At 37.1% G+C, this 15,768-nt stretch overlaps 1 protein-coding gene across 9 annotated transcripts in view; it reads left to right on the forward strand.

Annotated features, from left to right (window-relative positions):
• The first annotated feature begins 582 nt into the window (after positions 1-582).
• The window catches only part of MUC2 (mucin 2, oligomeric mucus/gel-forming), a 58,066-nt gene continuing 42,880 nt past the window's right edge, over positions 583-15,768 (forward strand). For 8 of the 9 annotated variants that reach the window (XM_064425175.1, XM_064425177.1, XM_064425179.1 and 5 more), the window contains exons 1-19: positions 583-725; positions 2,335-2,599; positions 5,033-5,147; positions 5,296-5,386; positions 5,782-5,891; positions 6,113-6,329; positions 6,771-6,896; positions 7,586-7,703; positions 8,024-8,162; positions 8,678-8,788; positions 9,779-9,848; positions 10,212-10,349; positions 10,889-11,053; positions 11,623-11,717; positions 12,618-12,744; positions 13,394-13,649; positions 14,569-14,621; positions 14,888-14,997; positions 15,403-15,554. In XM_064425175.1, coding sequence (XP_064281245.1) covers positions 656-725; positions 2,335-2,599; positions 5,033-5,147; positions 5,296-5,386; positions 5,782-5,891; positions 6,113-6,329; positions 6,771-6,896; positions 7,586-7,703; positions 8,024-8,162; positions 8,678-8,788; positions 9,779-9,848; positions 10,212-10,349; positions 10,889-11,053; positions 11,623-11,717; positions 12,618-12,744; positions 13,394-13,649; positions 14,569-14,621; positions 14,888-14,997; positions 15,403-15,554 — 2,528 coding nt within the window. In that variant the 5' untranslated portion in view covers positions 583-655. The remainder of the gene's footprint in view (positions 726-2,334; positions 2,600-5,032; positions 5,148-5,295; positions 5,387-5,781; positions 5,892-6,112; positions 6,330-6,770; positions 6,897-7,585; positions 7,704-8,023; positions 8,163-8,677; positions 8,789-9,778; positions 9,849-10,211; positions 10,350-10,888; positions 11,054-11,622; positions 11,718-12,617; positions 12,745-13,393; positions 13,650-14,568; positions 14,622-14,887; positions 14,998-15,402; positions 15,555-15,768) is intronic. The other variant, XM_064425178.1, reaches the window with a different exon arrangement.

Below are 15,768 nucleotides of genomic sequence, written 5' to 3' on the forward strand. Positions count from 1 at the left end.
CCTACTGTGTCAGCCAGTCTCAAATATATTTTTGGCAAAATATGCAGTATGGGAAGTACTTGGTTTAGATGTTCCCAAGAGCTGTAAAAATTAAAGAAATCCAATAATTACCTGCAAAATAATTTTACAACACATGATGTGCCATTTTATTTGTAAGGGTTAATGTTAATTACAAAGTACTTCATAAACATCACTTAATTTTTACAGAAATCATTCTATGTGATGATGAAAAATGAAAATATCTTTGGTTTTGAAGTCTTTATTTAGAGTCTCACCTTAAAATTTCTTCCAGGGATTTCTTTGTTCAGCCACCCCAAAATCCATTATTTGTTATGGGAGTTGCTGAAGATTAAACTTAGTGTGAGCATTTGAAGGATTTAAAAGCACAGCATCCTGTAGATGAAATAGAGCAATAAAAAATTACATTATTACTGAATCAATATTATAGTTTCCTGTATGCTGAATTCCTTCATTTACGGTGAAAAATGATTGTCTGTTTACTTCTTATCTTCTGCAAATATCACACCTGTTTTTTCACCCCTCCTCTTGCCTCCTCCCTTTGAATCTCCTCCCCTGTGACAGAATCAATTGCCTCAGTGGGTATTATAAAAAGCTGAGTTTCCAGTGGATCTTCCATTCACCCACCTTAGCCACCATGGGGCTAAGAGCGGCCAGCCTCTTCCTCCTCTGGCTGGCTCTCTCCTCTGCTAATGAAATAAAAAAAGGTAAGATCTAGAGATGAAATGGTAGCAGATTGCTTCCTGGAAAAGAGGGAGAGAGTTAAAATATGGCTGCAGAGCTAGAAGGAGGCTGTGCATTTAAATAATGCTCTGGAGTTTCAGGATGCTTAAATCACTTGAGCTTTCAAATGAGGCTGCATTGCTTGGACAAAATTGATAGAACCTACTTTCTTTGGAGAGATTAGCGCCTATCTCTACTGCATTGATTTCTAGTTTGATGTGCTTGGAAAACATTTCCAGTGTTGCTTTTCTTTCCATGTGTTGAGTCTTTACTAGACATGGCAAGAAAAGAACTGTAAGGCAAGAAAGGAACTGTAGGACTTTGAGAGGTTCATTGTTAAAGTAATGAAGGAAGTGGATGATTGTGTCTTCTGTTGCTTTGGAACAACATAAATTGTTCCTCAAAAATGAATGTAATAACATTAAAAAAACCCCCAAACTTATTTTGTCATTTAGGACATTTTTATCCCTTTTGCAAAAGCTCTGACTTACTGTATTTGCTATCAAATTTGAAGTGATGGAATGGAGCACTCTTACTGAAAACTGCTTTTTGGAGGAATAGGTGATTAATTATATCCAGTGATCAGGTTTGGGCTATTGAGATTGGTCTGTTGTGTCTTGAATTCAGCAGTGGGAGGAAAGCTTTACCTTGCATTTGGTCTTCCATCTGTGAGCTCTGGGAGGACCTCTGTGCAGCCTTCTTTCTGGGGAGGGATGTGTTCCAGCTTGGCTGGATGTATCTGGTATGACTGATACCATCAAAATACAGTGACCTAGGGATTTTCGTAGCAGTTTTGCTTTCTCATGTTAAATGCTGCAAGAAAATCTTGTGAAATTTTAAGATTCCCAAGGATACTCAGCTTTTATGATTCTCCCCTAATCTACAGTATCTGGAGATTGATCAGATATTGTTGTTAATTTATATTTTTTGTTGGTATAGAATGCAGAGGAAGGAACAAATCATCTTCATATTTTGCTATTGCAAAAACCTTTTTTTCCCTCCTACTATGACTATTTTCTGACCTATCCTCTGAAAAATTTCTGTCTTGCAGTAATAGAAATCACTACTACTGCTTTTAGGAAAATAAATATTTCATTGAAATCTCCTGTTATGAATAAGTCCTTTCATAACCTTTAAACTGTTGGCCTTCCAGAGTACGTAGTACTTTCTTGATTTCCTACCTGTTTTGTTTCTAGTACATGTTGCACCAGGAAAGAAGATAGTTCTTGGAAAAATTTAATATTTACAAAAATCATACTGTGATTCAGAATAAAATCATATTCTTGGCACAGAAGCCAAGTTAGTGGTCAGTATTAAGTTTCCCCACCTCATGCAGGTAAGTTCATTCACCTCAGTGAAGATTATAGGATATACCCTGGTCTCAGAATTATTTATTAACATCTCAGTCTGCTTTTGAGACTTTCCATGTTTTCTGCTGACCTGGCAGATACTTGATCCAGCTTTAAATCCATGGAATCAGTGTGAACAAAATTGCAGGTGGTTTCTGCTGTAAAATTGAACATTTACCATTTTTCACACTAGATCATTTCTTGCACTTCTTTTCAACTCTCTTTCTTTTTCATCACTTAACAGGAAGGACAAGAAGCCATGGCCACTATGTCTGCAGCACTTGGGGAAACAACCATTTCAAGACTTTTGATGGAGACGTCTACCAGTTCCCTGGCACTTGCGAGTATAATTTTGTTTCTGACTGCCGAGAGGCTTACAAGGAATTCTCTGTCCACATCCAGCGTGGTCTCGACAGCAATGGCCATCCTGAGATCCAGTATATTCTGCTGAAAGTCAAGGATATAATGGTCTACCTCAAACCCAACCTGGTTGTGGTGGATGGGCGGATGTAAGTTCCTTTGTTATAATGGTATTCAGAGAAATGTGCTGGGAAGATAAAAGCAGGATTGATTCTTTACACAACTGTCCATGTACCATTACAGAAACTGCTGCAAAGCATTTCCACAGGACAAACAAACAAATAAACAAACAAAAAAGTCTTTTGAAATTCAGCATTAAAATTGCTTTGGGGAGGGGTTTTAGTACTAATTGTCATTTCTACACTGGCATAAGGGATTATTTAAATACAAGTCAGGAATAGGTTTGAGTGAATTGTTTTTCCAGTTGTGCAGAAAATAGTGCAGCTCATGAGCCAGATTTTTCACTGGTTTAAAGTGATGTAGCTTCATTTGTTTGATGGCATCATCTTGAGTTTACCTTAGCAGATGGTCTAGCAAATCCTTGAAAGGGGAATACATTTCTCTGGGGTCTTCTCCTCTTATTTTCTGACATAAGAGAGGTAGTTTTTTCTGCTCTTCATAAATAATTCTTAAAGATCTGATGGCCGTTCCTCAAGGGAGTTTAACAGATATAACACAGGTCAAAATTCACACTAATTTATCTGTGGCACTATGTACTTTTGCATACTAAGCAGTGTTATTTTTTTCTTCTTATAACATGATTACACAAGAAACTCGTCTGACACCATTAGTGATGCTAAGTAGTGTCTTAACCTCATCTTTCCTATCATTAGCTTATCCTTGTAGTGTGTGCCTTTACACTCTGAAGCAAGTGAAGTAACTAATGAGTTAATTAGTATGTTTTAGCATAATTGAGAAAGCTTTTTAATTGTCATTGGAGAACTTGGTTTTGCCCAGAATTCTGCTTTTGCTCTAAAGTTTGGAAGCCACTGCAATGAAAATATGTTCAAGGATTGAAAGTAACATTCAGTTTTCCAAAGATCATACTAGAATGCATAAGAAAATGACAGAAATTTACAAAAAATGCATTATTGCCTCAAATTGAAAAAGCTCTTTATTATGTACTCAAGTCTTAAAAAGAACTCCATGAAAAACAAGTTAGAAGTACTTTTAAAACTGTTTCTCTTAAATGGAGCCATTTTTCTTAGGTAGACTTTATTGTCATAAAACAACAAATCCCTGCAAAACTAGTTTTTGCAGCTTGTAGAATTTTTTTTTGGTAGAACTTAATTTTCCGTATTGCTCCTGAAATGATAAATTATCTATTGTCATGTAAAATAGCATTTCACAGTGCTGAAGTGAAAACTGTAAAGTAGAAAAGTTTGTGGATTAGCCTTCAGGTACCTGATTCACTGCTTGATTGAATGTCCTACTATTAGAAAAAAAAGATAAATATTCCATGCAGTGAAAGCTAAAAGCTGAGAAGATGTCCATTTTATGCTTCCCCTCAAGAAACATAATCCCTCAAGATTTCATTGTTTATTGATGAGCAATGCAGTCAAAAGCAGAAAAAATGATCTCTTGAGTTTGCACCTAGATGTGTAAGTCATTTGTGCATGTTAAAAAATGCCTGAGGTAAATAGTTGTAAAAATCCCAGTGACAGAAAATCAGGAGATAAAGTTCTCCCAGTCAAGAGACTAGTTAACAGATGTACATACACATGCATGAATCTTGATGGATAACAATTACATTGCTAAATCTGTAGAAAATGAACCAGTTATTTTGACTGGGCCCCAGTTTACATTACTCCTATTTGAGAAGACTTTAGTTCTCTGGATTTTATAGGATAAGAGCGCCTGCCACAATTCTTTTATTGTTGAATGAAATTCAGCATTTCAGTTTATTTGTAAGACAGACACCAATTGTTATCACACAAAAATATCTATGCCCAGCCCTCTGCAAAGTGTCTTCTGTCACCATTAACAAGCTCAGTCCTGTCCACTGAAAACTAAGTAAATAACTGCAGTAAGAGCTACTGAATTCCTCATAACATGCTCCTTTCTTTTACAAATTTTGTTGGCAGTCCCTATAACTGCCTGTGCATTCTGAACTCTCTCTTAAGGAGGCAGTTCCTTGCAATGGAACATAAATTCTCTCTGAAATGGTTATGAGATATTTTGGTAAAGAAACACTGTAAATTATGTTGTAGCTCCTTTCATTGACATAAATTATTAGTAAGTGTTTAAATATCCTCTGTTAATACCACAATGATGATGGTTTTGCTTTGATTAATTTGAAGACATCTGACATTTTGGTATTTTTGAAATTAAAGAGCCCAAAGTGTTGGGTAGGCTTTTCCCCTGAAATTACATTGCCTTTTAAATAAATTTTTGCGATGAGTTATTGTCCTGAGTGTCAGATAGAGAAGACTTTATGCCTCATTAAAACAAGGCATCCTGTGCAGTTAGAATGAAGTAGTCAGACTAGTTTCTCTATTCCTTGGGGTATTTGGCTTATTACAGACATTCATGTCAGCCCTTATGTTTCCTAACTAATGCAAAGTCTGTGATTTTCTTCCTAGTGTGAAGACACCTTACTACACCTCTGGTGTCCTCATTGAGAGCAATGACATTTACACCAAGATTTATGCCAAATTAGGCATGGTTCTGATGTGGAACCAGCAGGATGCCCTGATGGTATGTATGATCAAAGTATTTTTAATTGGTATTTACTGGCTTTCCTGGGATATTTCTCTATGTCAGTAGGGGAAAAAAGGGAGGGGGGAAAAAGGAAGAAGAAAAATATAATTCCTTTATGTTTTTCCTTCTTCTTTTCGTTATTTAGGTGGAACTGGACAGCAAATTTAATAACCATACCTGTGGTCTCTGTGGGGATTACAATGGCATTCAAATCTACAATGAGTTCATCAAGGGAGGTGCGTCATCCCACCATACTGACAGTTGTCCCCAGAGATAGACTGACAAGCCCTGTGCACAGAAACTTCACAGGAGAGCAAATTTTACTTGAGAGGTTTCTGTGATTGCCACAGACTAAACATTAAGTTCCAGTGCTGTATTCCTGGAATTCCTGCATTCTAAATTTATTCTGTTCTAGATTATTCTTTTTGTTCTTTACTAGCCTTCTTTTCCTGTTTCCCCTTTACATTTTAAAGCACAGTTAGACATCATTCAGAGCAGGTACCTGTGTCTAACAGGCATGTTTGATACCATAGTAACTGTTTCCCTTGATCAGTAGAGTTCCAGGAATCAGATGCTCCTTGTTGTAAATTTTTGGGACTCAGCAAGTTCTTGTTCTATTTTTTTCTCATAGATGCAAGCTACAACTCAATTACATATGGGAATATGCAGAAGATCAGCAAACCCAATTCCAAATGTGAAGATCCAGATGAAACTCAGGCTCTTGCAAGCTGTAATGAGCATGTAAGTACTTCTTGTGGCAAACTTCCTTGACATGGACACATGGAGACATCCTTGTGCAACAGGGAGTAGGTTGCAAGGAGCTGGGAGGACTGTCCCTTCCAGGATATGTGGTTACTTTTTCCTAGCTGTTCAAAAGACAACAGTTTTTATTGTAAGATAAGAAATGTCCAGAAGCTCAGATACCTGTAAATCTCTTAAACTTTATTCCCCTTCCTCCTCAGCGTGATGAGTGCCAGAGGCTGCTGACTTCCGCCGCATTTGCTGATTGTCGGCTGCGTCTTAATCTGGAAATGTACATCCAAGCCTGCATGCAGGACAAGTGTGCCTGCAATGGGAAGGACGACTCCTTCTGCCTCTGCAGCACCATCTCCGAGTATTCCCGCCAGTGCTCACACGCAGGCGGCCGCCCGGGAGAATGGAGGACACAGAGCTTCTGCCGTAAGCAGCTACACGCATTTTACAAATATCCAAAGGTTTCATGCATGTAGCACCATGAAATTTAAATTTATTACTTCTTTTCAAAGGTGTTGGCATGTATTACAAATTTCATACTGGTAGTGCTAAAAATATTATGGTCTCTCTGCTTTCTTCTTCTGTTACTTTTACTATTAAGAAATATTTTTCAGCAAATTCTGTTCCCATTAAAAAACCTGAAATTTGATGCTGCAGGAGATGGGAATAATTTCATCTATTTGAAACCAAAAGAAGTAAATATAAAAACCAGGAAAGCACTTCAGATTTAGATAAACATGCTTTGCCACGTGGAGCCTGGCTTGAGACACCACTGACTTGAAGGGAGTAGGGTGTATGATCTGTGGTTTCTCAGGAATGATGGACTTAACACTCAAATAACTCCTGCTGTCTTTCTTATTCTTTCAGCCAAGACCTGTCCTGCTACCATGGTTTATAGAGAAAGCAGCTCCCCCTGTGTGGATACCTGCTCACACTTGCAGATCAGCAGCCTTTGTGAAGAGCACTACATGGATGGCTGTTTCTGCCCTGAAGGCAAGTGTTTTTCTAGGTATTGCATCTGGGACAAAAGCAAGAGCCCTGGCTAAGGAGGTCATATGAAAATACTACATCTAGTCAAGTTATTTCTTATGAAAGAGTAGTGCTACTCATTATTTTCCCCCCTAGAGGAAAATAACTGTAAAATTTTCTAAGGAGGTAGTAATTAATTAATTAATAAGTTATTTTATAGTTCAAACATACTAACACAGTGACAGGTAATAGACCTGCTTCTTAATTCTCAACAAGTGGGGTTTTGATACTCTATAGTAAATCACGCTTTTTAGTGAATGAATTGTTCTGAGACAATGGACATCACTTGCCCAGACAGTGGCAGTGAGGGACAGTGAGTGAAATTCTCAGGCTTGATGTCAATCTTAGGAAAGAAGATTACAGTGATAGTCTTCACAGCCAAAAAGACTAAGAATCTAAACATGTGACATTCTCAGATTGTTCTTATATGCTTGCAATAACCTTTTTATCTGTGTATAGTTATATAAATGAACAGACTTGGATTTTCAAAGCTGAATAAAAGTGCTTTCCATCTGTCTTATATTACAAAAAAATTAGAGCCAGTATTCTTCAAAGTTTAGATAATCTCAGCCTGTGTGGAAAATTAGAGTTTTTCCTCTGTGGAAATTTCTTATTTGAAAAAGAGCTGTAATAGTTAATGTTGTGTTTTACAGGAACTGTGTATGATGATATCAGTGAAAAAGGCTGCATCCCTGTTAGCCAGTGCCACTGCAAACTTGGTGGAAAGGCATATGCACCTGGAGAAAGCATTTCCAAAGAATGTGAAGAATGGTAAGGATCCTGGTGGTTGTACACCTTTCTTTGAATTATTTTTAGTGGGCCTGCATTTTTCAAATTTCCACTTGGTCACAGGAGATGTTCTGAAAACTCTCTGAATTTATTGTTTATTGAATTAAACAATAAAGTAAGTTTCTATGGCATATGTCAGATTCTATGGCATATGTCAGAGGGAAAATCTCAAGGAAATGGTCAAGGATGCAGTTTAAAACACCTGGGGATAGCTTGCTGGTTGCCAGTTATACAGATACTTTCAGTGCTCTCAGCTCCTGTAATAACTACATGCATTTTCTGTATTATTTGTCTGTTTATAGCACCTGTAATTCAGGCAGATGGACCTGCAAAGATCTACCCTGTCCAGGCACATGCTCAGTGGAAGGAGGTTCCCATTTTACCACCTTTGATGGGAAGAAATACACCTTCCATGGAGACTGCTACTATGTCTTGGCCAAGGTACTGTGCACAGTGGGGCTGTTTCTCTTGTAGAGTAAAACAGAGTCTGTGGGCTGATGTGTATCAGCTGGGAGTTATTGTTCTATTCCACTTCCATAGGGTGAGGGTAGCTGAAATGCTGGAAGTTGTACTAGAAAATTTAGAATTTAACTGTAATAGCCCTAAGGGGAAGCTGAGGACTTATTGCAATCGATGATTAACTCAGTAAGATAGAAGACTGCCTATGCTGTCAATATCCAGTGGAGACCTCTGTATGTAAGAAATTGAAAGGTCTCAGGATTATAAGTTCTTGGCCACTTCTGTAATAGCTATTTCTGAGTGTCAAAGTCAGGTAGGGAAAAGAGGTAGGCAGCTGTGCTAACCTAAAATATCTGGTGTCCATTCTTCTAGAGAATGAGGAAAATCTTGTTGAGCTAGGAAAGTTATTGTAACTGATGAATTTAGTCTTTGTTATGGAAATACTCTCATGAGAGTTTTAATATGACTAATGGACATTTCTTTCCTTGTGATTGTAGGGTACTGCAAATGAGAGTTATGCTCTCCTGGCAGAGCTGGCTCCCTGTGGCTCCACAGACAAGCAGACCTGCTTGAAGACTGTTGTGCTGTTAGTGGATAACAAAAAGAATGTAAGCGCTGTTCTGTGGATTCTGCTAGATATGTTGAAAATTAACATATTTCCCTTAATGTGGGTGAATACTTTTTTCTTCTGGAGTCATTATTGTGGATAGATAAGGAACCTCAGACAGGCTGACAAACAGCTCAGGTGTCTGCCTCGAGGATTCAAAGTAAACCTAAACTTAAGAAAATATGAAATTCAAAACAACTGACATTTCCCCCTCTTCTTTCCTCTGCTCTGTGTGATATGATTTTCTCACAGGATTCCAGGTGTCTGGAAGGAAGGATACCTATTCTCCACCTCATAGTTTTTTTCTTCATTCAGATATAATTTTATAGTTCTAATTGAGTCTTTTTCAGAATAAATCCTGTATTTGCATGATGATACAATCCAACCTTCTCAAATATTCACTTTAGTATTCTCTTTGTTTATGAGAATGTATGGACTATCTTTATACATAATTTACATACATATACACATGATATTCCTCACATATTTATTCATGGGCTTCCATGTCCTTGCCACCATTACTAGAATGTAAGAAAACCAAATCAAAATCCAATAGTTCTATGTTTGTGTATGTAGAGTAGCATTTTTTGAGGAAGTTTAATAAACAATGTCAGAATCATATTAACCATCACACAGAAGCTATAGCACATGCTTTAATAAGGAATGAGAACTTCCTACAGATCCTGAAGACCTACTATTTTCTTCTACTTGCTGAAACCAAAATGCCTAATATAAATGAATTTTGCCTTTCTTTATTGGTATGAATTATTGTAGGCAGATGTAAGAGAAACACTGAATAGCAAGACAAAAACGTAGGCGCAACCTATAGGGCTGCTGCCATGTTCAGCTTTCAGACAGATTTTTCCTTTCAAAAATTTGGAGTTCTAGACAGAGCCTAAATGTGTAAAGTGTCCTTGCTGTTAATCTTCTTTGTATTAGTTCATTGTCCTCAGTTCCTGGAACCTCATTGATTCCATTTGCCATTACACAGGTGGTGGTTTTCAGATCAGATGGCAGCGTGCTCCTGAATGAGATGACAGTGAATGTGCCTCATGTGTCAAGTAAGGGACACAGCCTTTTATGTCAAGTGTCACACACCTGGCTTCTCATGTAGGGGTGTATTTTTATAGAGGCAAAACTGGAGGAGGGGTATTTAGCATTTTCCAAATCTGGCTAAATGGTGTGTGCATGCCCATTTGGTTCTGATCCCAGAGACCCACCTTTATAAGTAATCACCTTGTTAAGTCTGTAAGCACCAGCATCGTATTTAGTTGGCCAGTGATTTTTGAAGGAAAAAAGATATTAATTCAATCCTGGTCTCCGACATTTCATGCTGGGTGATACATGAGAATCTAATAAGAAGTGCTTCTTTTGGCAGCCTGTGTGTATTGGTTCATTACAACAGTTCATGTTTTGTTTTTCAGCCAGCTTCTCAGTATTCAAGCCATCTTCCAACTACTTTGTTGTACAAACTCCTTTTGGGCTTCAGATGCAGATCCAGCTGTTTAGAGTCATGCAGCTGTTTGTGACTGTGGATGAATCAGTTAAAGGAAAACTTCAAGGCAAGTGTCTATGCAAATGGGAAGCAAAGTCATGCTGTTTCACAGCTGAATAATCATGTATTCTTTATATGAGTGATAACTCATGCTACTTGTTGATTCAAGGGAAGAAAATGGAAAGAAAATCGACTCAAGCAAACTAGAAGTGTGTTTTTATTTTGTGATATTGAAATTGCCTATCAGTCTGTTGCCAGTACACAGGTGTTAGAATATTCCTTACTTTTGTATTTAGTTTAATTTTAAACTATCTACAAAACCAGGTTTTCAGTGTATTTTGTGGTTTCAATATCATCAGAAAGCATAAAAATATGAGTTAGAGTACTAATCTCTTGAAACACAGATATCTTCATGATTACTGTTCTTGAAGATGTTGAAGATTTAAACCAGGGCTTCTAAAACTTCAGCACTTACAGTATGCATTAAATTGATGTGGAATAATCAGCTGTTTATAATGTTTGTGATCAGTTGTCAGTTTGTGATCAGACCTTTCAGTATGGGAATAAGTAATGCTTATGTGAAACTCTTACCTTGTTCTCAAATAGGTCTTTGTGGAAACTTCAATGGAATGGAAGGTGATGACTTTAGAACAACCAGCGGGCTCATTGAGGCTACAGGATCTGCCTTTGCTAACACGTGGAAAGCTCAGTCCACCTGCACAGACCAGGCAGAAAAGCTGGAAGACCCCTGCAGTCTCAGCATTGAAAGTGGTAAGCATATTAATAAGTCAGAGGGTTGGCTTCTGCCAGGATGAGCAGTGTCTGCTGTGCATTACTGCAACAGGCCTGTAAGAGTTGTAGTGGGGCATTGAAGATTTTTAACAGGACTGTAACATTATAATTAATATTTGCACGTATGTATGCATACAAGCACTTCATCAAACTGAAGTGAAAATTTAAACAGTGATTGTAAAAGAATCCTAAAGTGGTAGAATGGGAAAAACAGTCATTAATTTCTACTATCTGAAAAGACAGCTTGTATCTCCTAGCATTATCTATCCTTATGTTTAACTTAACTTTATGGTCCCCAAATGGAAAGAGCTGTCACAATTCCATGTGTACAAACTGCAAAAGTATGGTGCAGTTTTTGATTTTATGATTGCATGTCTCTGAATCAAGGATTAGAAATACATGTGTGGTGATTGCATGTAGTTTCTCCACTTCCCAAAATGCACAAGTTCTCTCATTTGTATTTCTGCACTGCATTTATGCATCAGCATAACTAGGCATGGCACAAGGAAGATAAAGAAATGTGATGAATTTCTCTCTTTTTTTTGCAGCAAATTATGCTGAGCATTGGTGCTCTTTGCTGAGAAACCCAAAGGGTCCTTTTGCAAGATGTCACATAGCCATTGATCCTTCAGAATACTACAAGGTATTGTAATTTTGCACTCTTTTAGTACTGCATTATTTCAGATGGTTAACTTTAGACATTTATCATTGTTTGAACATTTGAGACATCAGTGAATAACTTGTCCATAAGAGATGGTGAAGTTTCTGCATTGACTGATTCTGGCAACATACCATCCAAAGTATCTCATATGATGAGATCCTTATGGGCTGCTGCTGAGTAAAAATGTACATTTTTTATTTTGCTTTTTTACTTTTTGTGGCATCTTTATTGGCTTGTGTATTTGGACTGAAAAGGAGACTCAAGAGTTGCAGATGTGCACATCTTAAATTTAGAAACATTAGTTTCTATAAAGTGGGGGGGGGAAATTCCAACAGTATATTGGTTGGAATGTAACACCAAATAATTTTCATGCCGGAGTCTCCATGAATTCTTTTCCCCCATGCTCATCTCTATTGAGCAGCAGCGGAGGCTCACCTGAGGAAAAGGAATTCTAAAATCATTGCTTTTACTTGGAAGTCAGAGTGAGCTCAAATGTTGTAAATGTCTTTGTAGACCTGGTTAATATTTTGCCTTTATTATCCTAGTTTTTGTGGATCTCTGCATTTCTAATTAGTAACTGAGAATGAATGGTATCAATATCCTTTGAAAAATGTGTTCTTAGGAGGCTGACTACTTTTTAAAGGTTCAAGAGGCTTGGCTTAGGTTAGAATAAGCATCCAAATATTTTCATTGTGGATTAAATGAAGCAGCACTTTAACTCTCTGATCTTTGTCCGTTCCTTTCATTGTTCTCTTTCATTGTCATGGGAATTAATACAAACAACATCAGGAAAAGCAGACAGGACATTTTGTAGCAATCAAGTTGCAATTGCCGATTGATTCCTTGTGGACTTATTGACCCTTTTGTTCCTTTTTTTTTCAGAAATGTAAATATGACACCTGCCTCTGTGAAGACAACGAAGAATGTTTGTGTGCTGCCCTGTCCTCTTACTCAAGAGCCTGTGCTTTCAAAGGGATCATACTGGGAGACTGGAGAAACAGTGTCTGCAGTAAGTAATGGACCAGTAATCCCTGTGGAAATGATTAACCATGAGAAATAAGCAGGCTCTCTCTGAATTTGGATGTCAGTAATCTATCCTGCTGTTAAGGGATTTGAAGTATGTTAGAAATGTGTAATGGACCAAAAAGAGGCAATGCTGATAATGTTTACTAATTCATATTATATTCTTCAGATGTAATTTGAAATTTTTATACTTAAAAGTAGAAAGCAATATTTCTAACTTTCATCTTTCTCCAGTCTAGCTAATATAATTGCACTTACTAATGGAATCCCAGCCATCAGGGCTTTTCCTGTGCATTTGTTTATCAATGTCATTGTTTCTGATCTTGCTTACTCTACATCAACAGTTCAATATGTTTGAGCAATTTATTGTATTGTGCTCACTATCTGATTATCAGTATGTGAAACAAATAGGGCTGTGAAAGTAGAAACTATTAGTAGCAGTTAAAATAAGTCTTCAACTGGTGACGATAGGTTAGTGTTACTTGTTACTTCTGATATTTTTGTACTTTAATAAGATCTAAGGGAATGTTTTTATCACTACATTCGGCACAGCCAAAGAAACCAAAATAGAAATGTCAAGGCCAAATTGTCCATCCTGCATCCCTTATTTATCAATTTGGTTTTTTTCCCTCCAGGCAGTGAAGCGTCTTCTTGCCCAGGAAATCAAGTCTTCCTTTACAACCTTACAATGTGCCAGCAAACCTGTCGCTCCCTTGCTGATGGTGAAAAGTATTGCTTGCAAGACTTTGCTCCTGTGGATGGCTGTGGCTGCCCATCCAATACATACTTGGATAACCAGGATAACTGTGTTGCCATCTCCCAGTGCCCATGTTATTACAAGGGATCATACCTGGAACCTGGGCAGTATTTCACAAAAGATGGAGAACGCTGGTATGTTTTATTTTGGCTTCTTGATCGGGGGGAAAAAGCTCTTTAAAAATTGCTTGTTAGGTGTAAGGTGCTTAGGTTTTTTGGTACTTTAGTGAGTATTTGTAATGCATTTCACAACATCTTTGTGCTGAGCAAAGCATTATTCTGTTGCAATGCAATTTATCAATAATTGAGAGGTGAAGCTTGCTTTGGAGGTGTGAGTATTGGCCTTCACAGATAAATGTTATTCTGAAGCTGCAGTGTTAATAAGGCTTTGTTAAGCAGAATGGTAAAAGAGAGATAAAAGACCAACTATGTGTTATGTTTACTTTCTAGCAGACACAGATTGGTTGTGTTTTTTGCTGGAGGAAGGTCCGTTTGATATGTATTCACTGTAACACAGGCTTTTGAAAACAACATTTATGATTCTTTTTTATTTTCCCATGGTCTCTGGCAACAGTTTGCTGCCTGAGTCATCAGTACAAACTGGGAAATGCCTTCTCTCATCCAGCAGAAGCATATAGGTCAACAAATTTGCAGCATGTAAATTCAATACTTGTGAAAATACACTGTGTATCCATATGGAGGCTTTGAATTAAATTATAATTATTATCTATGTCATTACTATCTAATTCCTGAGTTGTCATAAAATATAGTATTAAAGATTAATAAAATAGCTGTCATTCCTTAAAACACAACCTTTCTGTGTATTATGCCTAAAATCTTGCTATACATTTTCTCCAATGAAAAAATTTGAGTAATTCAATTTGAAAAAATGAGTGTAATTTAATAGAATTTGCCTTGAAATTTCAGTACAAATTATGCAGGATATCTTTAATAAATATTCTCAAATTTATATAAACAAGTCCTTAGACATAAATTGAAGATATTGAGCTTGCTTTTCTTTTTTTTTTAATTTCTACTTACTTCACTTTTCTAGTGTTTGCCGAAATGCAAAGATCCAGTGCACTTCAGTGAAAATAAGAATGAAAAGTAAGTGACATTCTATAAACTAAACTGGAATAAAATCCATAGCCAACCTCCCATCCCAAACCTACTTCCCTCTTGAATTCTCCATTTACTTGTTTTGCATGTTTTTTTCTCCTTATGTAATACAGTAACAGATTTTCACTTTGTTCTCTCTTTACTAAGCCTATTTTTTTCATAAGGATAGACTGAGATTTCTGTCTGAGAAGCTACCACCTATCACTAACATTTCTTTTGCCTTGATTGATCTAAACCAACAATGTACCTTCCAGGTGAAAATGAATGTTCTTCTAGCAAGACATACTTTGACTGCAATGCATTCTCAAAGTGGACTTCACAAACACCTCTGCAACTTAGCTGCCATACTCCTCAAACTGATCATGTATGTATTCACCTTTTCTTTGTGTCTTGCTTTCTTTATTCTGTATTCTTTACATGACATGGTGCTACACAGCAAATACAGTTGTAACTAGCAGTTTATTTCTCTTTGGTTTAATCTACGCCCTTTTTGCTCCCCATGATAAGAATCTGTTGCCATTTTCACAAAGGTTTCCCTCTCCTCTTTCCTGTGTCTTCAGTAGAGTCATAATTTCCAAGCAAAAAAGAATTTGAGTTCTTAGACAATCCAAAAAGAAAAGAAAAACATTAGAAACCTAGAAAAAAGAACCTTATAAAACTAATCAATATTAGACTCTGTGGTTTTAGATGCAGATTTTAAAGTGTGAAGAAGTGGAATTAAGATGCGGCACTTTGTCATAAGGTAACCATTTCTCCTTATATTCCCTAGTTCCAGACAGAGTGTGTCTCAGGCTGTGTGTGCCCTGAAGGTCTATATGATGATGGCAGAGGGGGCTGTGTTGAGCAAAAAGATTGCCCGTGCATTCACAACAATGAGTGGTATTCTTCTGGAGACAAGATAAAAGTGGACTGCAACACCTGGTGGGTTATAAGTGAATACTCTCTTCTAGGATATATTCTATGCAGTATATTCATAGTCATATCTAGGTTTATGTACTAGTAGCTGCAAAAGCTGGAAGTATCATCCTTAATTTTCAGGAATACTTATTGCTATCTCAGAAAATACAGATTCTGCTGGAAGTATGGGGGTGGTAGTTACCTCTGTTTTCAGTAGGCATGTCTTATTAGGAAAACT

Source organism: Passer domesticus, chromosome 6, assembly GCF_036417665.1.
Source record: "Passer domesticus isolate bPasDom1 chromosome 6, bPasDom1.hap1, whole genome shotgun sequence".
In the NCBI taxonomy this organism is placed as follows: domain Eukaryota; kingdom Metazoa; phylum Chordata; class Aves; order Passeriformes; family Passeridae; genus Passer; species Passer domesticus.